This window comes from Tupaia chinensis, unplaced genomic scaffold (assembly GCF_000334495.1).
Source record: "Tupaia chinensis unplaced genomic scaffold, TupChi_1.0 Scaffold139871_1, whole genome shotgun sequence".
Classification (NCBI taxonomy): Eukaryota; Metazoa; Chordata; class Mammalia; order Scandentia; family Tupaiidae; genus Tupaia; species Tupaia belangeri.
This window is the reverse complement of record NW_006199750.1, coordinates 1,448,050-1,472,842: the sequence shown is the minus strand read 5'-3', so window position 1 is coordinate 1,472,842 and position 24,793 is coordinate 1,448,050. Positions and strand designations below refer to the sequence as shown.

The window sequence follows — 24,793 nt, the reverse complement described above, 5'->3', positions numbered from 1 at the left end:
TTTTTTTTTTTTTTTTTTTTTTTAGCTTTGAGAGTTATCTGAGTTTTGATCTACGTGTGCATGTAGTACTGCTGATGGGAACGTTTTCTGTAGCTCAGACCCTGAACAGTCGATTTCTCTGAAGGTAAAGCCTTGGACTTAGGGGCATTGTGGTTGGTTCCTCCTTCCACAAGAGGAGAGAACTGGGATTTCAGAGGATCCCAGCAGCACCAGAGACTGAAATTCTGGAACGGAGGCGATGAGGATTAAGCCACAGAGTCATTAAGGGCTGAGTTTGAAGGACCAGCCACTCTTCTTGTGTCACTTTAAATCCTTTTAAATAGCACATGGTGGCCTTTTTAAATAATAGACCACCTTTTGGTGTGCCTTCTTAATACTGCTTTCTCTAAAGTTACAGAAAATACCCACGGCTAGAGTTTAGGGATTATGTCGAGAGTCTTCATGTGTCTGTCTGTGCTACCTCGGTGGATATGAAATTCGTTGTCAGTTTTATAAGGAGAATATTCTTTATAGAAGAATATGAAGGGATCAGCTCCAACGTGCGGATAGACATTTACTCCTCTCTTCATGCTTTTTATTGGAATGCCTTGCCGAAAGTGGCTTAGGGTATAAGCAAATTACTTCATTTCGATTCTAGATGCTGAGCTCCTAATAGCTTTTAAATTTATACAGTTTTTGTTTAGCTGTCAAAACATTTAATTATATCATGCCCAAAGGTGTAAAGCTGTCAAATAAATCCGAGTTTAGGCATAAACATTCGCTAAGTTGCATGTGCTACTACACCGCCTGGTTACCGGGCAGCTTGCGGACCTGGTTTGGGGGGAGGGGTGTGTCGAGGCCCATTAGCTCAGCAGGTACAGAACAACATTGGCCCAATGAATTGGCGATTACTTGTAAAACAGCAGGTAGTAATACCCCGGCCTTTGTAATTCCTCTATTTGTAAAATAAAGCAGGCTGTGGTGGATGCCTTGGCTCCATTTGCTTTAGAAACCTGTCTTTCTTTCCTCACCTCACCTTATTCTTCCTTCATTTTCTCTTCAAAAACAAATGTACCCCATCTGCACTTTATACCCTTCTCCCCCACTCTGTGCAAGAAATGAGTCCAGGGGCGCTTACGGAGACACTACTATAACTGATCCCCGATTCATTGTTATGAGTTTAACGTTTTCTGTGCAAAACATTTTTTAAAAGGAATTTTAAAAAATAAAAAAAACCTAACTTTATCCGATGATTGCATAACTAATTTTTCTATTATTTGATGACATTATTTGGAGGGAGAGTGTTCGCATCAATACTAACCCAGACTTCACTACTGCAAAATTCACTAAGAGGTAGGGGAGTAAAGTAAATTAGTTCTACTTTGAAGCTTTTATTTTCTTCCCCTTTCAAAATGAATGGGAAGGCCCTTGAGAGGCCCTTGAATGAAAGCTGCTTTTCATTAGTGCTACCAAATACCTACTTGAAAGAGTTGAATTCTAACTGAACACCCGCACAAGAGAAAGGGAGAGCTTCCCTTTTCTACCGGAGGACCATCAGCTAAATAGCTCTTGGCTTCTCTTTTCCAATCAGGTGGTTTCACATCAGAGTTAATTACTCCAGTCATTTATTCTAATCACCCTCCTCTTATGGCTAGCTGCATTCTGTCATGGGGTGGCATCGTTTGAAGCCAGTTAAGTTTGAAAACCACTGCAGGGTACTTGAGGCTCATTAGTGAGGCCTATCCATGCCTGGCTTTGGATTTGCTCCCTGATTAACTCTGCATCCCTCTGCCTGGCTCACTCCTCCCGCCACCCACCAGCCCCCACTCCTCAGCACAGTCACTCTCAAACAGCAATGTTTCAATTAACTCTTGCCATGCTGTTCGTCTTTGCACCTACCCACGGAGGAAAAATGGAAATGCTCCTATTGCGACTAAGGTCTTCCATCGATTCTGGCCTGATAACTGCATCCTTCGAGGCAAATTCAACCGCAGCCTTAGGTAGACACCATATGAAGAAGAGTTACATTTTTGAACAACAAAGGAGGAAAATGGAGGTCTCTGGACAGACACATCTATGCCCTTGATCCCATTCTCCTAACCTAATCAAGGCCGCGATTCCAACTCTGTACAGTCCTGGGGTCCACCAGCTCCCATCGGGGTTAGCTGAAAAGCTTGTGAAAATCTCAAAGCCGACTTATGCCTTTGACGCCGTTCTTATCAGTTATAGTATTTTTAATTTAAAAGCATTTGTCATATGACACATTTAAGAGTTACAGAAACACAAAAACAAATGGTATTTGTGGAAAAAAAGGAGAAAAGAAAACCAAAAACAAATGGATACTCAATGTCCTGAGTCGATAGTTTACATGAAAGAACATTTAAAAAACAAAAACATGTAACTAGTTGATGCAAGTTACATGGAAATGTTTCTTTAAGTAGGACATAAAATTGATGTTCTGGTTTTTAATACAATAGTTTGATGTAAAGAAATCAAATAATTCACGTGTCCAAACTGAAATTAACAGCACAAACTCTTCTTACTATTCTCTTCCCAAAACAGGTATGTGTTTAATGGATTGCTTCTCTTATCGAGAGTCTTTGAACCCAGCAGCTAATAAATACGTTAGTATTCTCTGTCTTGCTCTGAAGGCCGGTCTGTTTTATTTCTATTTTTTTAAATCTCCTAATGAATATACAGTTCAATTAATGGGGGGAAAGAAGGCCTTTAAAAAGAACAACATTACATGTTGTCACGCGTATCTGAAAACTGAAAAAGCTGACCTCATATAGTTAGGCTTGAATAATGATCGTTAGAGGCTGGGAAAGGTGGAGGGGAAGGCTAGACACGTGTTATTAATGGACATGAAATTCTATTTTTATTTGTTTTTGGAGAGGTTTTTTTTTTGTTTTTTTTTTTTTTTTTTTTTGCTACAGGGTGTGTGCGCTTGCCAGAGAGACAAGGAGACAGAGAGACAGAAAGTGAGAAATCACCCCCCCAGGGGGATGGCCACGCCGCAATCCCTTCTCCTCCATTCTCCTCTCGGGATCTTGGGCACACACGCACACACGCCCGGCGTGAGTTTAAGCCACCGGGCCCAGGACTCGAACCGTGGTCGACTACATGGGAGTCCAGCGACATAGCCATTACGCTAACTGCTGGTCCCATGAAATTCTATTTTGATGAGAGGAATACATGCAAGGGTTCTGTAGCTCAGTAGGTTAACTATAGTTAACAAAATATTTTTAAAATACTTTACTAAACTTATTTTAATAGGGAGCACCCCTCAGTGAGGCATGGTCACATCACAGTCCTTTTTCTTCTGTTGTATTTTTTTTCCAGTCAGACTTTTGAACACACCCACATCTGGCAGGTTATTCAAGCTGCGGGGCTGGGATTCGAACTGCTGTCAGCCATATGGGATCTGGCTTTCTGTGCACAGCACTTAACTACTTTGCAATGGGATTGGTCCAATAATTTATTTATTTCAAATCAGCCCAAAGACAGGCTTATTAATATTCCCAACACGAAGAAATGATAAATGCTTGAGGTGATGAATATGCTAATTACACTGATTGATCATTACGTATTGTATTTATGTACTGAAAAATCACATTGTACCCCATGAAAGTGTATAATTATTGTGTCGATTAATAGCAAAAAAAATGCAAGAGCCTCGAATATAAATTTCTTAGCCAGTTCTATAAATATTTTCTGAATGTCCCCTATGTGTTCAGTTCTAAGGATGTTAGATATAATCTTTGCTGCCTAGGAATTTAAATTCTAGTAAGGAAGATCAGAAAAGGAACAGTAACTATAACACAAAAAAGTATTCTTTTTTTTTTTTTTCTTTAGGTTTTTGCCATAGAGCCTGGGTGCTCACTGGAGAGAGAGAGACAGACTGCAGTCCCTGCTCCTCCATTCTCCTCTTGGAATTTTGGGCACATTCACACACACCCAGTGTGAGTTTCAAGCCACTGGACTTGGGACTCGAACTGTGGTCGGCTATGTGGGAGTCTAGGGCTTTAACCACCCCACTACCTGCTGGCCCCAAGAAAAGGTATTTTCTTTCTTTCTTTCTTTTTTTGGGGAGAGGTTTTTACTGTAGGGCGTGTGCGCTCACCAGAGAGATAGAAAGCGAGAAATCACCCCCCCCAGAGGGGATGGTCACGCCACAATCCCTTCTCCTCCATTCTCCTCATGGATCTTGGGCACGCGCATACACGCGCCCCGGTGTGAGGTTAAGCCACTGGGTCTGGGACTTGAACCGCAGTCGCCTATGTGGAAGTCCAGCGACGTAGCCATTACGCTAACGGCTGGTCCCAAGAAAAGGTATTTTTGACAGGAGTTCATTGTGTTGCAGTCCTCTTGCACAGCCTCACAGGTAGCTAGGACTACAGGTGAACACAGTGGTGATGCTGTATTCCGGTTGGCTGAGGAATTGAACCTGGCCTCCCGAAGGCCTCCAGACTTTCGATAGGTGGCACTACCAGTGTGCCACCTTGGTTGTGTCTGGATTATTTAGTCTTCACAATAATCCTACGAATTAGACATAATTTTTTTTTTTGAGAGGTTTTGCTATAGGGCACGTGCGCTTACCAGAAAGACAGAGAGAGAGACGGAGAGACAAAAAGCGAGAAATCACCCCCCAGGGGGGATGGCCACGCCGCAATCCCTTCTCCTCCATTCTCCTCTCGGGATCTTGGGCACGCACGCACACGTCCCTGGCGTGACTTTAAGCCACCAGGTCCGGGACTCTAATCGCTGTCGACTACATGGGAGTCCAGCGACATAGCCATTACGCTAACTGCTGGTCCCCTAGACAGCACATTTTTAAAAGCAGGTTTACAAAACAGGCTGGGAATGCTCTAGTAAACTTTCTGATGTCAAGGAGAGCTGCAGCCTGAACGGGGATCTTTCTGACTCCTAAAACCACGCTCTTGACTACTGCGCATCTTTTGAAAATCCTGATGCAAAACAGTGTATGACCAAACTGTATTATGAGACCTCTTTGAACTAAGAATTATTTTTAATTGGCTTCAAACATATCATTTGGTAAAACTAATAAACAACCATTGCTGGGTGCCATGCAACTTGGGGGTTTACTTACAGGTTTTAGTGTTCTTTCAACTGGTTTTGCTTTGCCATATGATTTTAAAAAGAAAACAAACAAACAAAAACCTAGTGCTTGGGGCCAGCAGCTGGTGTAGTGGTTAAGATGCTGGACTCTCACATGGCTGATCGCAGTTCAAACCCCAGACCCAGAGATTTAAAAATCACACTGGGCGTATGTGCGAATGTGCCCAAAATCCCAAGAGGATGACCCCCGGGGGGTAATTTCTCACTTTCTGTCTCTTTCTGTCTCTCTAACAAGCACACATGCCGTATAGCAAAAATCTCTTAAAACAAAGAAACAAAAAAACACAACTATTTCCTGCGTCTCTCTGTGACCCTCATGCCTCTCCTCATAAAAGAAAGAAAGGAATCCATGTAAAAGCCAGGTCCATCTGCTATGATTATTTTCTTGTTGTTTGGTTGGTGAGTGAATTTCCCCCACGCTGACTTCTAGATGCATTGTTCATTGCATACTATCCTGTCTGTCTGGAGCACAATTCAGAGGCACCGTTGATATCATTTGTATTCCTCTTCTGGACATTGTCGAAGGTGACACTTCCATATCCACTTCACTTTTTTTAAAACTTTATTATTATTTTAAATTTTCTATAGGGCATGTCCAGTCACCAGAGAGAGACAGAAAGTGAGAAAGCAAGCCGCCAGGTCTAGGACTCGAACCGCAGTCAGCCATGTGGGAGTCCCACATGTTAACCACCATGCCATCTGCTGGCCCCTGCACTTCACTTTCCCTCCTTTCTGTGGAAGCATCCTGCCTCGTGTTTGATTGTGCATGTGGCTAACAGACTGCAGACAGGTCGAGTGTAGTGGCCAGCAGTCACAGAAATTCAGAAATTCTGCACGTTCTCTGGAACTGCCGAACGGGCCCTCGATGAGCCAGATACCATTTCACTAGTCGTTTTCGTGCTTCTTATATACCGTGCTTTTGGATCATAGTCTCTCGGCATACACACTGGATTGTGCTCAATCAGAATTTCTTAAATGCCACTCATTCCTTCAACAGGTATTCGGGGCCGACTGGGTCATTAGTTCTGTGATCACAAAATTGGAAGAATATGACACCTGCCCTTTCAGCTGTCATTACAAGGAGCAGGCAGACATGACAGTAACTAATTCGGGAAGTAGATGCAATGATGTTTTCATTTGTTCAGCAAATATGTGGGGAATGCCTACTACATATTGGCCATTGGGAAAAAGAGCAGTGGGAAAGACGGTAGATGGTGCCTATTCTTTTGGAATTTATTGCTTAGTGAGGAAGATGGATTGTAAAAAACTAAACAAATAAATAACTTGTGGTACTATATAATTAATGTAACATAATAAAAATAATACTTGGGACCAGCAGGTGGCATAGCGACTAAGGCCCTGGACTCCAACACGGCCAACCGCAGTTGTAGTCTCAGGCCCGGTGACTTGAAACTCATGCCAGGCGTATGCCCATGTGGGCCCAAAATCTCTAGAGGAGAATAGAGGAGAAGGGATTGTGGCGTGGCCATCCCCACCGGGGGTGCTTTCTTGCTTTCTGTCTCGCTCTGTCTCTCCAGCAAGTGCATGCGCCCTATTACAAAACTCCCTCAAAAAAATAAAAAAAATAGATGATATTTGTGACATACCATAAAGGAGAATCAGGGCTACCGTAAACTTATTTAAGTGTACCTTCATATATATGTACACATGCATACATATTCAAACATCTCTATTCATATTCTGAGAGCGAACGAAATGGCTTGTTCTGCCTCTTGGGGAGGTACAGGAAGGCCTCATGGAGGAAGCCATCTTTGATCTTATTCTTTAGGAATGAGTAGGGAGATGACGGAAAGGTCTTTGCTGATGTAAGAAGCCTGTGAACGCAGGGGGCAGGGCAGAGCAGGGGGCAGGAGCTGAACTTCCTTCCGTGGGACCACCGGCTGGTGTAGGAGAGAACTGGGTGGAGCATATGGAAAAGAGGGCTGGAGACAGGTGAGGAATCTGATGCCTTGCAATCAGCGTGGAGTTTTTTGTTTTTCCCCTCTCTTAGGGGAGGGATCTGAAAAGGTGGCTCCTGGACCAGGATCATCAATATCACCTGAGGCCTTGCTATAAAACCAAATTCTTGGGTTCTGCCCCTAATGCTGGGAACCTTGTGGACAGGAGCCCCGCAGTCTGCATTTTAGCAGGTTCCCCAGGTGATTCTGGTACATGTTTAAGTGGGCAACCTGCTGATTTGGGTTAAGGAGAACCACTGAAAAGCTTTATGGAAGGACCAGCAATTGGCGTAATGGCTATGTTGCTGGACTCCCGTGTAGTTGACTACGGTTCAAGTCCTAGACCCGGTGGCTTAAACTCACACACCTCACGCCGGGCACGTGTGTGTGCGTGCCCAAGATCCAGAGAGAACTGAGGAGAAGGGATTGCGGCATGACCATCCCCCCTGTAGGGGGATGATTTCTCGCTTTTGTTCAGCAAATATGTGGGGAATGCCTACTACATATTGGCCATTGGGAAAAAGAGCAGTGGGAAAGACGGTAGATGGTGCCTATTCTTTTGGAATTTATTGCTTAGTGAGGAAGATGGATTGTAAAAAACTAAACAAATAAATAACTTGTGGTACTATATAATTAATGTAACATAATAAAAATAATACTTGGGACCAGCAGGTGGCATAGCGACTAAGGCCCTGGACTCCAACACGGCCAACCGCAGTTGTAGTCTCAGGCCCGGTGACTTGAAACTCATGCCAGGCGTATGCCCATGTGGGCCCAAAATCTCTAGAGGAGAATAGAGGAGAAGGGATTGTGGCGTGGCCATCCCCACCGGGGGTGCTTTCTTGCTTTCTGTCTCGCTCTGTCTCTCCAGCAAGTGCATGCGCCCTATTACAAAACTCCCTCAAAAAAATAAAAAAAATAGATGATATTTGTGACATACCATAAAGGAGAATCAGGGCTACCGTAAACTTATTTAAGTGTACCTTCATATATATGTACACATGCATACATATTCAAACATCTCTATTCATATTCTGAGAGCGAACGAAATGGCTTGTTCTGCCTCTTGGGGAGGTACAGGAAGGCCTCATGGAGGAAGCCATCTTTGATCTTATTCTTTAGGAATGAGTAGGGAGATGACGGAAAGGTCTTTGCTGATGTAAGAAGCCTGTGAACGCAGGGGGCAGGGCAGAGCAGGGGGCAGGAGCTGAACTTCCTTCCGTGGGACCACCGGCTGGTGTAGGAGAGAACTGGGTGGAGCATATGGAAAAGAGGGCTGGAGACAGGTGAGGAATCTGATGCCTTGCAATCAGCGTGGAGTTTTTTGTTTTTCCCCTCTCTTAGGGGAGGGATCTGAAAAGGTGGCTCCTGGACCAGGATCATCAATATCACCTGAGGCCTTGCTATAAAACCAAATTCTTGGGTTCTGCCCCTAATGCTGGGAACCTTGTGGACAGGAGCCCCGCAGTCTGCATTTTAGCAGGTTCCCCAGGTGATTCTGGTACATGTTTAAGTGGGCAACCTGCTGATTTGGGTTAAGGAGAACCACTGAAAAGCTTTATGGAAGGACCAGCAATTGGCGTAATGGCTATGTTGCTGGACTCCCGTGTAGTTGACTACGGTTCAAGTCCTAGACCCGGTGGCTTAAACTCACACACCTCACGCCGGGCACGTGTGTGTGCGTGCCCAAGATCCAGAGAGAACTGAGGAGAAGGGATTGCGGCATGACCATCCCCCCTGTAGGGGGATGATTTCTCGCTTTTTGTCTCTCTGTCCCTCTGTCTGTCTGGCGTGGCTCCATTTTAGATAGCCATCAGTATGGAAGAGCGATTAAAGGGGAAATTTCAGAGATAAAGAGAACTGTTTGAATACAAACCAAGACACAATGAAGCATGAAAGCAAAGACAGAGTGATTTTGGTAGACATTGGCCAGGCTTGCTGTCTGGTTTGATAAGGTTTTGGGGAGAGGAAAAGGAGAAGTCGAGATGACAGCGACATTTCTGAGTGGACTGGGTGGAGGACCCAGCCCCTTATCAAGCAAAGCAGAGAAGGAGTGCGGGTTAGAGGGAAAGCCACTCGTCTGGTTTTTCATCTATGAAGTCTGAGTTCCTTCCCCTAAGCATGCAAAAGTACTTTAATCAGCAAATTTGAAACTTTGGAGGGGGTGATAATTGTCCATGGAGGAGGCTTATCAAGACTGAAGCAGAGGGTCTGGGACTGAGGGGGACAGACACCGAAGAGGATGGCAGAGGGGAAAGACCCCACACTGAAGAGTCAGGAGGAAAATTAGCAATGGAGAAAGAGAATCTGGAGAGAGGGTGTCAAGCTAGAACAGAGCAGAAGACACGTACCGCCATAGCGTGGAGAGTGAAGAGGAGGGACCTGCAGGTGGCCATGGTTAAGGCCCTGGATCCCACCTGGACAGCTCGCCACTGGAATCCGGACCTGGCAACTTGAAAATCATCCTGGGCCGTGTGCTTGCATGCCCAAAATCCCAAGAAGAGAATGAAGGAAAAGGATTACAATGTAACCATCTGCCCAGGGATAAGCTGTATTTCAAAGATAGTAAATATTAACACCTGCATTCTATCTTATTTCAAAACCAGGACATAGATTCAGTGTTTGGAACTGCATACAGCTCCACTGTCCAATTGACAGTCACTAGTCAGTGTGGCTGTTGACGATGTGAAACCGGGCTATTCTGGACTGAGGGGTGCTGTGTGTTGTGAGTGTAAAATGCACACCAGGTTTCTAAGACGTAATACAAAATAAGGGTTTCTGTGTTGCTCGCATGATGAAACGATAATGGTTTTCTATTCTTGATTACACATACTAGCCAGGCATGGCAGTACGCACCTATAACCCTAGCTCCTGGGGGAGCTGATATGTAGGGGTCCCGAGTTCAAAGCCAGTCCTTGGCAATATAACAAGACATTCTCTCTTTAAAAAAAAAAAAAAAAAGGTGTGTGCATGTGTCACACACACACATGTAAAAGATAGCCGTTAAGATTAATTTTACCTGGGACCAGCGGTTAGTGTGATGGCTATGTTGCTGAACTCCCATGTAGTCAACTGTGGTTTGAGGCCTGGACCCAGTGGCTTAAACTCATGCCAGATACATGAGCGTGTGTGCATGCCCAAATTCCGAGAGGAGAATGGAGGAGAAGGGATTGCGTCGTGGCCATCCCCCCTGGGGGCTGATTTCTCACTTTCTGTCTCTCTCTGTCTCTCTGTCTTCCTGGTGAGCGCATGCACCTTATAGCAAAAACGTCTCCAAAAAACAAATTTAAAAAAAAGGTGTGTGTGTGTCACACACATGTAAAAGATATTGTTAAGATTAATTTTACCCGTTTCCTTTTACAAATGTGGCTACCTGAAAAGTCGAAATCACACGTGTGGTTCGCATATATTATCGTTGGGCCACATCGGTATAAAATCTTGGGGGGCATATTTATCAGCCAGAGTTCATTACTTTGGACATCCTGTTAGTGAGCGTGAACATATTGTAGTTATAGGTCAGTATTTAAATGGTACACAAACTGACCCAGCAGACAGCATGGTGGTTAAGGACTGCCACATGGCCAACCTCAGTTCGAGTCCCAGACCCGGTGGCTTGAAACTCACTCTGGGCACGTGAGCATGCTTGTCCAAAATCCTGAGAGGAGAATGGAGGAGAAGAGATCGCAGTGTGGCCATCCCCCATGTCAGGTGATTTCTCACTTTCCCTCTCTCTGTCTGTCTCCAGTGAGCACATGTACCTTGTGGACAAAAACCTAAAAATGCATGCATAAATAAAATCCGTTATACGTACATACAGAATACATTAAGTGCTGCTCTAATTTTCAGCCTTAGATCCAAAACAAAGGTGTGTTTAGGGTTCATTTCATTCAGGTCTATAAGAGAAAGTCCAGGACATGAATGCTGAATTCAAAACACTGCAGTCTTCTGCCATGTAAACTGCTACTTCTGCAGTCCAGTTCAGGTCCACAGCCGAAACCTGGGTGTCGCCCTGAATTTCCTGTCCTTCGCCCCTCTTGCCCTCTGTTGTAAGTAGTCACAAATCTCAACTCTTCCTGCGCTCCGACCCCTCTTCCTCACCCCGCTTGCTACGTTTAAGGCTCACAGTACCCCTCCCCTAGAATGTGGTAGTCATCCTGGCGTTGACCTGCCTCGTACCTTCCGTCGAAAGGCACATCTTAGCTCAGTACCCCCAGTATCCAGCACAGAAAAGGAGCCATGGTGACCACGGAGTCAGTGTTTGCAGCCAGGGTTTGAGCTGAGTGAATGAGAAAGCTGCTAATAATAATCAAAAGTTACACAAGGAAAAAGACTTCTCGTTTTAGTCCTCCAACATGTAATGTATTTTATTGCCTACTCAAAGTAAGTGCAGGTATAATTTGATGCCCTCGCTGAGCTTCTCAATGCCTTAAAAAAGCATTTCACAACTTTTGCATTCCTGGTCTTTAATTCAAGCGTTTTGCTGTTGGCTCTTCTTTGGAGTAATGATATAGCAAATGTTCTGTTTGCCAAGGATTTGGATTTGCCGGTGTGAGTTCATGGCAGGCCGTCCAGGAATCGTTGGTGCCATGAAGACAGTGCCTTGCTTTTGTCTGGGGTCCCCGTGGGATTAAACTACATCTGGCAATAAGTAGGGATTCTGGTCTGGCTGTCTTCAAAGGCAGGAGACTGCTAGTATTTATCAGATCTATGTGGATAAGTGAATGCTAAAGGATTACATTTTTTTTTATTTTGTTTTCCTTCCTTTTATAACTGACTATAAAATAAAACCTCCAAGACTTCAAATAGTAAATTAATGCATTTTTTTTCCCTGCCGGCTATCGAAGAGAAAACCTGTTCCTTCTTTATATCTACGTGGATAATTGAAAATTCTAGATGAAGATTTAATGACTTAAGTGTCTGTTTTTCTGACTAGTTTATCTTAGAGACTCTAACAATTTAAAGTCCTCAGGAGTAATTAATTTTCTGAGGCTACTTTACAAAACGTTTTAATGTGTTGAGCATTGAGCATATTTGCTGTAAACATTTTTTTAGAGTTATGTATTTAATTTTATTTATGATTATTTTATTCTTCTGTTTGATCAGCGAGAACGTGAGCAAACCACCAAATCTGGGACTCGAACCACAGTCCTCCACGTGAGACTCCAATGCCTTCACCACCACGTCACCTGTCAGCCCCTGCTTTAAACATTTTAATATCTGTGCATATGAGGGCATCGCATTTGGCATTTGGAGGCGTTTGTCAGATATTTGCCTATGGGGGAAGGTTTATATGAAATTCCTTTCTATGGGGAATCTCGGGCCTGTCTTATAATAGACCATTGCCCCTTCCTGGTGAAAGCCGCCTACCCTCGTACAGACCCCTGTGTTTCTCCTTAGGCTCCTCATTAGTCCTGAGACTCAGTTTACCCATTGTCAAAGCACGTGGCTCTGCTTTTAACTGGCAAAATAAAACGGCCGCCTTCCAGGTACTTGTCATCAAGTAGAGTCTGGAACCTGCCGTTCACAGCCTCCCTAAGAGAAACCGTGTTCGTGCAGGATTGCCCAGAGAAAACGTAGGCTCTCCGTTCGTCTGTGCTTTCAAGCTAACCCAGGATTCAGTCGGTACCTCTGAGAGTCGCATACCTGGATTCCATCATATTGCCAAGGGAGGAGTTTCTTATCTCAGGCATAAAATAATGTGTTTTTTCCAGGCCATCTGGTTTGTTTTCACGTCATCGTTTTGACTCTTGTCATTGTTCGTGTTTCTTCCTTTATGTTGCCCGGCTAGAAAGCTTCGCACCGGCCACGTGTCCCACCACTAACCGGTCCACGAATTTCATGGCATTTCGTTGTTGAGGGAGATGTCCTTATCTGTGTTTTAGCATTAGTCTTTTTTGTGAAATGTCTTGCGACATATGCATGGTTGTAAGCTCTCGCGGATCACTTTCTGAAGGCAGGCACATAAAATGCCCACACACAGAAGTAGACAGGGGCCGTGGCTCTCCATCCATTCTCACTAAACTAGATTTTCCCCCTCCAATGCATCTCCCGATGCGTGTGAGTCTCTGACTACTTTAACATATCTGTATATTATGAATTCCTAGATTTTAGATTAAGAGTGACCTAAGGTTGAAATGTTAATGAAATGTTTTAATGTTCTGTAGTTCTAAAGAAAATAGTTGGATAAAATGTCAGCGTATAGGAGTATTTTAAACATTAAAAAAAAAAAATCATCTCTCTGAGAAGGAGGGTAATTGTACAAGTTTGCCTAATCCTTTTGATCTTGGCACACAGCAATACAGACTTCAGTTGAGATTAAAACTATGAATTTCAAAGGAAACATGGCCTTCAGTGTGTAAAATACGTAACAGCTGGTTGACTAGTCCATTTAAAACTACACAATAACAATCGCAGACAGAGTGATTCTCCTGCCAAGAGATGCACGAGTGCTTGATGGTTATATCAAGATACGATACTAACTCACTTTAGTAATGATATAAATGCAGAGACGGGCTGTGTCCTACAGGCGCTGAAATCTCTCTTCTGCCCAGCAGTTCAAGGGCACTTTCCCAGTACAGAACCCCTTCTAGGGATCCCTCTGTCTGCTTTCAGACTGAACTTCGGCGTCTTGCTGACTCAATTGCATTTTTTTTAAAAACTGTCAGATAGAATTTTTATTCTTAGCATCCACAGTTTTGTTTTTTTTTTTTCCCCCAGAATCTTGGCTTCTATTCTACCCCCGCTTTGCCATTCATGATTCATTGTTCATAATGTCACAGCTTCGCATGCTATTGTTCAATTCCCAGGGTTAAACTTTTTCTGATAGCTAGTATAAAAGGTATTTCACATTTTTGATCAAGGCAAATACCTGAACCTGGAAGCATTGTGATGTATTGATAATCAGTATAGGGCGAAGCTAAGTTTATGTTAGCCCATGAGTTCTTTAACCTCAGTATTTCTGCTGTTGCGTTTCACCTGAAAACGTAATCTTTAACGGGTTAAGCTAATGCATGCTTTTAAAAAATGAGGACCGATAGGGATTTGTCACTTTCCCATTTGGAAGGCCTATCTGCCTGGAGAACTTATATCTGTCCAATGGAATAAACTGTTGATTTTTTTTATATACTTTTACTGTTGAAAGTTTTGGTGCAGCATAACCAATAGCAAATTTTCTTTCTTTTTTCTTTTTTTAAGTTTTACCTCAAAAAAAAAGAAATTATAGGTAAATAAAAAATTTGCTAAGGTTACTCAGGCTATCAATTGAGCGCCAGCATTTAAGGAGTTAATGGATCTTATTAGGGGGACAGGAAATCTGGCAACTATTGCAGAAACTAGGCCTAATGGTGCACACAAACAATTTGTCAGTCTTCTTACACGTGAATAGCTCTCCGCAAAGTGGCTGCTCTTGCTTTGTTTGAACAGGCTAAACTTTTCCTTTTTGGACTTTAAATCTTAGAAGTGAAATGTGATCCACACATTCAATCACAATCATTTAATTCAAAGCATATTTTGATTGGAACAAAGTTGACATGGAAAGAAACTCTAGAATAAAAAAGTTGAAAGGACTTTATATCATATATTTAGCAGGAAAATTTGAAACAGTTCTAATTAGCCTGAAAAAAACAGCTTTCTTCAATGTAAATTACAAAGGTCATATATCAATGTTAAGGAAACATTACCACTAGTGTTTGAAATCCAGCACATGCAAACATAACAGAGCAGTCGTTTTAAATCTTTGTGAGTGCGTGCGTGTGTGTGTGTGCGCGCGCGCGCACGTTTGTGTGTAGGGAGAAGGCCATATGATGTATTTAAAAGGAAAAATATGAAAAGTTCCAAGTTCATTGTTTTGTATATTAACCTTCTTGCCACTCTGAGCCTTAACTCCTTTGAAACGTAGTACTTTCTATTGATCCGCTCCAAGAACTTGACTCAAAGTTATACGAGACAATTTTATAAATGTACAGAAAAATCTTTCATTAAAAATATGATTGAAGACATCTTATCATTAAATAAGATGGTTAATCAGTGATTTCTATGTCTGTATTTGAAATTAGAGCATTGGCATTCTGTGTCTCCGGACTAAAGTGGGCCTTGTAGCAGCCTGGGAGTGGAGATAGTAGCCCAGGTGTTTATTATTCATAAACTTGAAAGGTTTATAACAAAATTTTGATTTTTTTTTGTTTTACTTTTTAAATGGAAAGCATTTATTCCATGCACGCTATGAGTCTTTATGTAGTTGTTTTTTTCTAAGTTTCTTTCTTTTTTTCTTCTGTGAGCAAGAAGGAACAAAGGTGATACACAGGACATGGCGCCCCCAGCCCCAGAATATGGGCACACATGTGCCTCAGGGAGGTCTGTGGGCTTGAACCAGGAACCTTCTTTTGTGTCAGCCTCAGAGTGTCACATTTAATTGCTGCGCCACTGTCCAACCCCCGAGTCGTTTTCTTAATGGAGCAATATGAGAGCATTTAGCAAAAGAATAAATACACATTAGAATTAATCTGGGAATGACATATAGGAGAAACACAATCAATATATAAATAAGGTTTCTTGATCTTGAGCTATATAGTTATCTAATTTTTTTGTTGATTAAATTGATTTTCTTGATTTTACATATTTTTGGTTTTGTTTCTGCCATAGGGCACATACACTGGAGAGAGACAGAGACAGAGACAGAGACAGAAAGAAGAAAAGTGAGAAATCATCCCTACCCCCCAGGGGGCTGGCCACACCACAGTCCTTTCTCCATTCTTCTCTCAGGATTCTGGGCATGGCTGCAAATGTGTGCAGTGTGGTTTTCAGGTTGCCGGGCCTGGGACTCGAACAATAGTCAGCCTTGTGGGAGTTCAGCACCTTAGCCACCACACCACCTGCTAACCCTGATTTTACATAATTTTTATGTTAGCAAAAATTCAAATTTTTGAAGATAAAAGGAAAATGCTAGAGGATATCTAAAACATGCATAAATACATGATGAGTACTTTTTATTTTAGAATTTTTATTCTCGAATAGTTTAATTTCTTAGAAAAAAGTGAACTCTTTCTTTATTAGTGGAGTCCACAATAGAAAACAAGAATCATTTTATGTAGCATTTTTAAAAATCAATAGGTAATTCATTTTCTTAATAGATTAATTTCATGCAAACATAGATAAAGTCCTTTCAGTGAGATGTATTGTTTGATACCTATTCATATATGTTATCATTATTTCTGACACAGGGTTACACAAACCAACTATTTGTGAAAAATTTACTATTATCTTTATAATATTGAAGCTTTAATTGGTTGGTATTCTGTAGGAAGCCCAAACAAATGAAAGTTACTAATAAGTTCTTGTATTTGACATCTGTATACTGTACTTTTTAGCATATCTCAAGTGCTTTAGTCTCTGCCTAATAGATCTCATTAAAAAAAACAGATCTCAGCCCCAAGACAGTTTGTCAAGACTAATATGAGTCCCCCCTGGATGCAGTTGACAACTCATGTGAGGCATCCAATGATAGTCTTTCCATAGTCTTATTTGATCCTTACCAATTGGACATTAGTCACTGATTTATTTTATAATAACTCAGATGAGTTGAATATTATTGTATTGTGTTGGACATTTTAGTGCATTTTCTTTTTTACAAATTTTACTCAGAGCACACATTGGATGTAAATGATGCCTTGCAACCTGCTCGGGGAGTACTCAGAATTGATTGGTTAGGCTGCAGTGCAGCCTGGGAGCCTGTTCCCAGCCCCTGGCTGCAGACCGTATTTAACTGCAGGCTTAATGAGGACTGTCTGTCCTGCAGCCTTTGAAAAATCTCAGATGCTTAGCATTCCACCGGCATGTTCTTATTTGTATTTTGTGTGTGACTAAACATGTGGTTCTAAATAAGAATTCTAGATAAAGAGTATGTTGTTTTTTTAATCTTAATGTATAAAGAAGGGATCTTAAGGAATGTTTAATACACGTTTTATGATTTATGTTTTCAAATCGCAAACACGGAAGTTATAAAATGTAACCAGGGTATTCTATTTTGAATTTTCTTTTTGCATTATTCCCCCTTAATTTTCTCCCCTCCCCCCCTTTTTTTCCTTTTCTCTTCCCTCAAGTCTTTAGTAAATGGATTTATTTATTAATCTGTACTTTAGGTTAAGCCATTGTGATTGCTTCTCAAAGGATGTTAAAGTCCTCAACTGACTTCGTACTAAAGTTATTTCAACCCTTCTTGGCATGCCTTGTATTTATTGCAGTTCTTCAGGGGCCCCTTTTAACGCTTTGGTGTATTCCAAGAAAAGCTTGAAGCCAACTAGTGAAACTTTTAGTTTAATTTTAAAAATTATTTTGTTCATGAAGATCATGTGTTTATCAACCTCTGGGGAAGGTTTTTGCCAATAATGATGTGAGTTTCCGGTTTGTCCCCTCCTGGGGATTGATCTGTGAAACACTGTGGCATGTAATGCCGGTGCTGACCCACATGGTTTAGGTTGTCCCTGCATGCAGCATGAAATGGGCAGACAGAATCTTTCCTTTCAGTATTTTTGCTTAAAATTCTGATGTGGTGTCAAGAGAGGAAGCTTTAAGGATGTAAATCTAACCAACTTCCCCTTCTGAATGTGCATAAAGCAGTAATCAACCATTAGGAAAACTCTCAATTCTTTGGTTGATGACACATAAAATAAAATTGCCCTCGTTTTTAGAGCTTTAATATTGAGAAAATTCATTTGTACTTTGTCATTTGCTGAGCCTCCTAGAATTTTATAGTCTCACATCACGACATCCCAGACACTCCGGAGACTCCTGGTTGTTTTATCTTATTAAACAATTTTGAAATCATTAATTTTTAATTAGCTTGGATGCAGGTTTTTTTTTTTATTGTTTCAATAGTGTGTGTATATGAACTAAACATTTTTTATTTAAACTACTGGCAAGAGTATTATTTACATAAGTAAGTGGAGGTTCTAAGACTATGGACCGTGAGTTGCTTCCTATAACCTCATTTTTTTTTTTTTTGTAGACTTAGAGATATTATATGCTAATCTATTATAGTAGAGCTTTTCAGCAGTTTATTAACTTAAATTTTAACAACAACCAAAAAGGATGTAAGCTCAAAGAGATGTATACGTCGTCCCCTGATTGAAAGTTCTAATTAAGTGAATTGGAGAAAATTAACTGAAATTAGCTGTCACAAAGTCACATTTAAATGAGTGATGAGCTAGTCTGGCAGTAAACATTTAAATGATATAAATTGCCATTTAAGTGTATGGTTTAATGTTTGTCATGCATTAATGTGACATGAGACTGCAGTGACAATCAAGCAGCTTGCTCTAATTTGAACATATTTAGAGCTTTTGTGTGGAGTGCACTGCACACAAATTAAGACAATTGCTGTTTTTATGTGTCACTTTCAACGTGTCCCCCTCCCTTCACCCCCATCCCCATCCAAAGCCCAAGTTAATGAAACAAACGCATCATTTTTGTGTGCAACTGTCATGAGCAGTTCTTGGGTTTTTAGATTAATGTCACGTCTGTGTACTTAAAGTAAAAATTTATTTTAAAGTTACTACAAGCCCCCCTCTTATTTCAAGTAAAATACGAAGCTATTCTGTATTCTCTCATCTGTTTACAAAATTTGTGAATACAATGAATTGTATAAGAGGTGTCTAAAAGCATCGCTTTGCCTAGTTGTGTATCTTCAAGGCATGTATCATTGCGAGTATGCTTTGAAACAGGAGAATGGCCTAGAGTTTTATTGGCAGAGTTCTGTTTTCTGTTCTATAGTATGTTATATATTGTGAAGCCATTTTATATGTTTTAAAGGAAATATACTATTAGTATTTAGACAAAACCATCTTCCTTGTCCAGAGGTACTTTTGTGTGTGCATGTGTGTGTGTGTGTGTGTGTGTGTGTGAGATTTTTGCTATAGGGTGCGTGCACTCACTAGACAGACAGAGACAGAGAGACAGAAAGCGAGAAATCACCCCCCAGGGGGGATGGCCACGCCATAATCCCTTCTCCTCTATTCTCCTCTCAGGATCTTGGGCACGCACGAACATGCACCCAGTGTGAGGTTTAAGCCACCAGGTCCAGGACTCAAACCGCAATTGACTACATGGGAGTCCAGCGACATAGCCATTACACTAACTGCTGGTTCCAGAGGCACTTATTTTAATAAAGCGTATATGTACACCTGTGTACACCTGTGAGTGTATAAGAACATGTGCCACAAGAAAGTTTCTGTCTCATTAGTTGCTTGCTATAAAACTTAGTCAGCTTTGTTTTAAAACTAGCAGATGACGGGACCAACAGTTGACGTAATGACTATGTTGCTGGTCTTCCATGTAGTCGACCGTGGTTCAAGTCCCGGACACAGTGGCTTAAACTCATGCTGGCGTGTGTGCATGCGTGCCCAAGTTTGAGAACTCCCTGATTTTAATGGTATGACTTGCTGGTAAATGAGTTCATATTCATAGCATCCACAGTTTTTTTGTATCGAAATCTTTGCTTCTATTCTTTCCCCACTTTGCTAAACTTGTATGTCGGATTAATTCTGAACAATATTAGCGAGTGGAAGGGCAAATATCTTCCTAAAACCTAAGTGCCAGGTTTTTAAAAGTCTTTAGAATTTATAACTTTATTAAAGTTAGCAAGCAGTGATTGCTACCTACTATATTTTAGGCCATCGTGCTAGTTACTGGGAATGTAACAATGAAGAAAAAAAAGTAGCTCACGTGCTCAGCATTTCAACTGAATATTTGATTATGTTCATTCATTATTTATTGGATGCTGTTATGTTAAATAGCATCAGATATTCAGTCTGGTTTGCTATTAATACCTAGAATACTAGCTCGTAATTATAAGTATTTTCCCTGAGATCTAATTTGTTAGTATAAAGATTCTGTCTTACTAACTAAATAATTAAATAATTCTTACTTACTAACTAAATAATTGGGTTACAGTGATTCTAGTAGAAAACAAAATGTTTTATTTCTAGAAGCATTGTAAATATTTTAAGTGGCTAGTGGATTTTTTTTTTAATTCTTTTTCTTAGGTTTTGGCCATAGGGCGCATATGCTCTCCAGAGAGAGATGGACAGAGAGAGGGAAAGTAAGAAGTCACCCCCCCTAGGGGGGATGGCCACACCACAGTCCCATCTCTTCCATCCTCTTCTCAGGATTTGGGGAGAAAGCGAGAAATCACCCCCCAGGGGGGATGGCCACGCCATAATCCCTTCTCCTCTATTCTCCTCTCAGGATCTTGGGCACGCACGAACATGCACCCAGTGTGAGGTTTAAGCCACCAGGTCCAGGACTCAAACCGCAATTGACTACATGGGAGTCCAGCGACATAGCCATTACACTAACTGCTGGTTCCAGAGGCACTTATTTTAATAAAGCGTATATGTACACCTGTGTACACCTGTGAGTGTATAAGAACATGTGCCACAAGAAAGTTTCTGTCTCATTAGTTGCTTGCTATAAAACTTAGTCAGCTTTGTTTTAAAACTAGCAGATGACGGGACCAACAGTTGACGTAATGACTATGTTGCTGGTCTTCCATGTAGTCGACCGTGGTTCAAGTCCCGGACACAGTGGCTTAAACTCATGCTGGCGTGTGTGCATGCGTGCCCAAGTTTGAGAACTCCCTGATTTTAATGGTATGACTTGCTGGTAAATGAGTTCATATTCATAGCATCCACAGTTTTTTTGTATCGAAATCTTTGCTTCTATTCTTTCCCCACTTTGCTAAACTTGTATGTCGGATTAATTCTGAACAATATTAGCGAGTGGAAGGGCAAATATCTTCCTAAAACCTAAGTGCCAGGTTTTTAAAAGTCTTTAGAATTTATAACTTTATTAAAGTTAGCAAGCAGTGATTGCTACCTACTATATTTTAGGCCATCGTGCTAGTTACTGGGAATGTAACAATGAAGAAAAAAAAGTAGCTCACGTGCTCAGCATTTCAACTGAATATTTGATTATGTTCATTCATTATTTATTGGATGCTGTTATGTTAAATAGCATCAGATATTCAGTCTGGTTTGCTATTAATACCTAGAATACTAGCTCGTAATTATAAGTATTTTCCCTGAGATCTAATTTGTTAGTATAAAGATTCTGTCTTACTAACTAAATAATTAAATAATTCTTACTTACTAACTAAATAATTGGGTTACAGTGATTCTAGTAGAAAACAAAATGTTTTATTTCTAGAAGCATTGTAAATATTTTAAGTGGCTAGTGGATTTTTTTTTTAATTCTTTTTCTTAGGTTTTGGCCATAGGGCGCATATGCTCTCCAGAGAGAGATGGACAGAGAGAGGGAAAGTAAGAAGTCACCCCCCCTAGGGGGGATGGCCACACCACAGTCCCATCTCTTCCATCCTCTTCTCAGGATTTGGGGCATGCACATACACATGCCCAACATGAATTTCCACCTACCAGGTCCAGGACCTGAACCACAGTCAGCCATGTGGGAGTCCAGCGCCTTAACTACCACGCCACTTACTAGCCCAATGGATAGTGGATTTTTTTCATGTTTTCACATGTGCTGTACATTGTGTGACTTTTACTGAAGCATAAGCTGAGTACATGTCAGGCCCTGAGTTACAGACTACCGAGATGGGCCCAGTCCTGGCTTCATGTGCGCAGTGTGGTAGGAGAACCTGAAACTTCAGCAGTTACCACAATTCAGAATGACAGGTGCTAGACAGTCTCTACTTATAAACAAGGGCTAATGATTCTGGTAGAAAATAGGACCCTAGAATAAGTTTGTTTCCTCTTAAGTCTCTCTTCATAGCATTGGCTCATCAGAAAAGTCCATGTTTTAACGCGTCATGACTTCTGACAACCCAGTAACTTTAGTGTTTAATGTTACTGCTTCTAAATATCTCCCTATAGTTTTAAAAAAGAATTTAGCCTAATAATAGGATTTACACCTTTCTGCAGGCTCTGGAGAGTGAATTTGTGTCCTGCCAGCTTCACCAGTGGATTGACCTCATTTTTGGCTACAAACAGCAAGGGCCAGAGGCGGTTCGAGCCCTCAACGTGTTCTATTACCTGACCTACGAAGGAGCTGTCAACCTGAACTCCATCACCGATCCCGTGTTGAGAGAGGTGAGTTACCCGGCCGAGACGGAGACTTACAGTCATAGGCGGAAGGTGCTAGGTATCTTCTCCATGGTTGTGTTTTACCGATGAAGAAACTGAAACGGAGGTGAGGGTAGAGCGACTTCATGGGGAGCCTATCAGTTAGTGATGTGGCTGGGAGAAGAACCCTGGGCTGCCCCCAAACAAAATGCCTGACTTCATAGAAAATAAAAGCCCGCCCTTCCTTCCTTCCTTCCTTCCTTCCTTCCTTCCTTCCTTCCTTCTTTTTCTTTTTCCTTTTCTTTTTCTTTTTCTTTTTCTTTTTCTTTTCTTTTTCTTTTTCTTTTTCTTTTTCTTTTCCTTTTTCTTTTCCTTTTTCTTTTTCTTTTTCTTTCACTTTTTCTTTTTCTTTTTCTTTTTCTTTTTCTTTTCCTTTTTCTTTTCCTTTTTCTTTTTCTTTTTCTTTTTCTTTTTCTTTCTCTTTTTCTTTTTCTTTTTCTTTCTTTTTCTTTCTCTTTTTCTTTTTCTTTTTCTTTTCCTTTTTCTTTTCCTTTTCCTTTTTCCTTTTCTTTTTCTTTCACTTTTTCTTTTTCTTTTCCTTTTTCTTTTCCTTTTCTTCCTTTGTAAATTATTTGCCTGTTAGTGCATACACTCACCAGAGAGAGGAAAGAATGAGAACCACCTCCAAATACGATGTGATCATTTCACAGTCCTTTCTCCTTTATCCTGTTGGGATTTGGGGCACACATGCACATGTGCCTGATGTGTTTTTCCTTTTTTTTAGAGATCTATGCTATAGGGCACGTGCGCTCACCAGAGAGACAGAGACAGAGAGAGAGAGAAAAAAAAAAAAAAAACGAGAAATCATCCCCCAAGGGGGATGGCCACATTGCATTCCTTAATTTTAGACACACATGCACGGGATGAGTTTCAGGTCTCTGGGTCTGGGACTCAAACCGTGGTCAGCCACGTGGGAGTTCAATGCCTTAACCTCTACGCCATCTGCTGGCCCCCGCCAGGCATAGTTTCAAGTCATCATGACTGGGATTTGAAGGACATGATCAGCCATGTGGCATCTGACTCCCTTACCCGCTAGGCCACAGGGCCAGCCCTCCATAAGAACTTTTTCAATTTGAACCTCTTAAGGAATCAGTAATTTGTAACTTCAGTAAGAATGCATGTGATTTACAGCATTAGGAAAATAGTAAGTAACTCATTAAAGAATTGATTCTGAGCATGTGTGTGTTTAAATGTGAGAGAGTGGATTTATATGTAGTACATAAAGTACACATGTTGCCATGTAGAAGTTAACGATGGAATTGAAGTCTAAAACTTTCCTGCATCATCAGACTTGCTGTTTAATATTATTGAGAATTGTCCTTTCCTTTTTCTTTTTTTTTAATTTTATTTTTTCATTCACTTATTTTAATTTTGAGATATATATATAGAGAGAAAGCGAGAAAGCAAGAAAGCAAGCCACCAAATCCGGGACTTGAACTGTGGTCAGCCATGAGGGAGTGCCCAGCACTTTAGCCACCATTGCCACCTGCTGGTCCCTATTTTCTAAGATAAAATGCTCAAAATATGCATTTGGCAATAATACTCACCAAAAAGACTGTAGAAAGCCTTTTTTTTTTTTTTTAAGTATTTCTAATTGAATTATCCATCCTCCTGACTCTGAAACACCTTATATGAAAAATTGTAGAATTGAACAGACATGGCCCCGTGGGTGAGGCAGCCAGACCCCATATTTATTTTATTAAAGCAGTAGCTGACTGTAGGATGCAGAGCGTACTTGGGATTCTGTATATGAATTAGGATTAAGGCAACATGCAAGTGGCATTACTAAAGTAGAAACTTCAATTGTATGTGTGTGTATGTGTGTGTGTGTGTGTGTGTGTGTGTGTGTGTAGAGGTTTTTGCCTTAGGTCATCAAGGAGAGAGAGAGAGTGAGAGAAAAAGTGAGAAATCATCCCCCCCCTCAGTGGGGGGCGACCACGCCGCAATCCTTTCTCCTCCATTCTTCTCCCAGGATCTTGGACACGCACGTACACATGCCCTGGTGTGATTTTCAAGCCACCGGTCTGGGACTTGAACCACAGTCATCCATGTGGGAGTCCTGGGACATAACCTTTATGCCATCTGCTAGCTCCAACTTTCATTATTAAAGTATAAGAACAGGCCAGCTGATGGCATGGTGGTTGGGATGGCTAGTTCCCACATAGTTCACTTTGAGGTTCAAGTCCTGGACCTGGTGGCTTGAAAAACATGCATGCAGGGCACACACATGTGCATGCATACCCAAAATCCCAAAGGGAGGGAGAGATGGAAGAAAAGGGATTGTGGCTTACTTGACCATTCCCTAAGGAGGTGTGTTCTCACTTTTCCCTCTCTCTCTTTCTAGCCCTCTCTCCAGTGACAAATTAAAAAAAAAAAAAATAGAATAACTTAAGACAATTTACTTTCTTTTTTACTATTTTCACAATACTTGAACAGTATTACTATATTCTATTTAGGGCCCTTTATTCTTCTAAAATATATCACCTGCTTTTGTTCCTTTTGGGTTCCCTTGGAGTAATTATCTGTGTCTCTGCTTAGCTGATACATAACCGCATCCACTCCAGAACTGACTTTATAGTCTCC

At 41.3% G+C, this 24,793-nt stretch overlaps 1 protein-coding gene across 1 annotated transcript in view; it reads left to right on the top strand.

The window, feature by feature from the left end:
* The window catches only part of LOC102499849 (lipopolysaccharide-responsive and beige-like anchor protein), a 358,799-nt gene that overhangs the window by 245,881 nt on the left and 88,125 nt on the right, over positions 1-24,793 (top strand). The window contains exon 12 of the mRNA XM_006162336.2: positions 22,010-22,177. Coding sequence (XP_006162398.1) covers positions 22,010-22,177 — 168 coding nt within the window. The remainder of the gene's footprint in view (positions 1-22,009; positions 22,178-24,793) is intronic.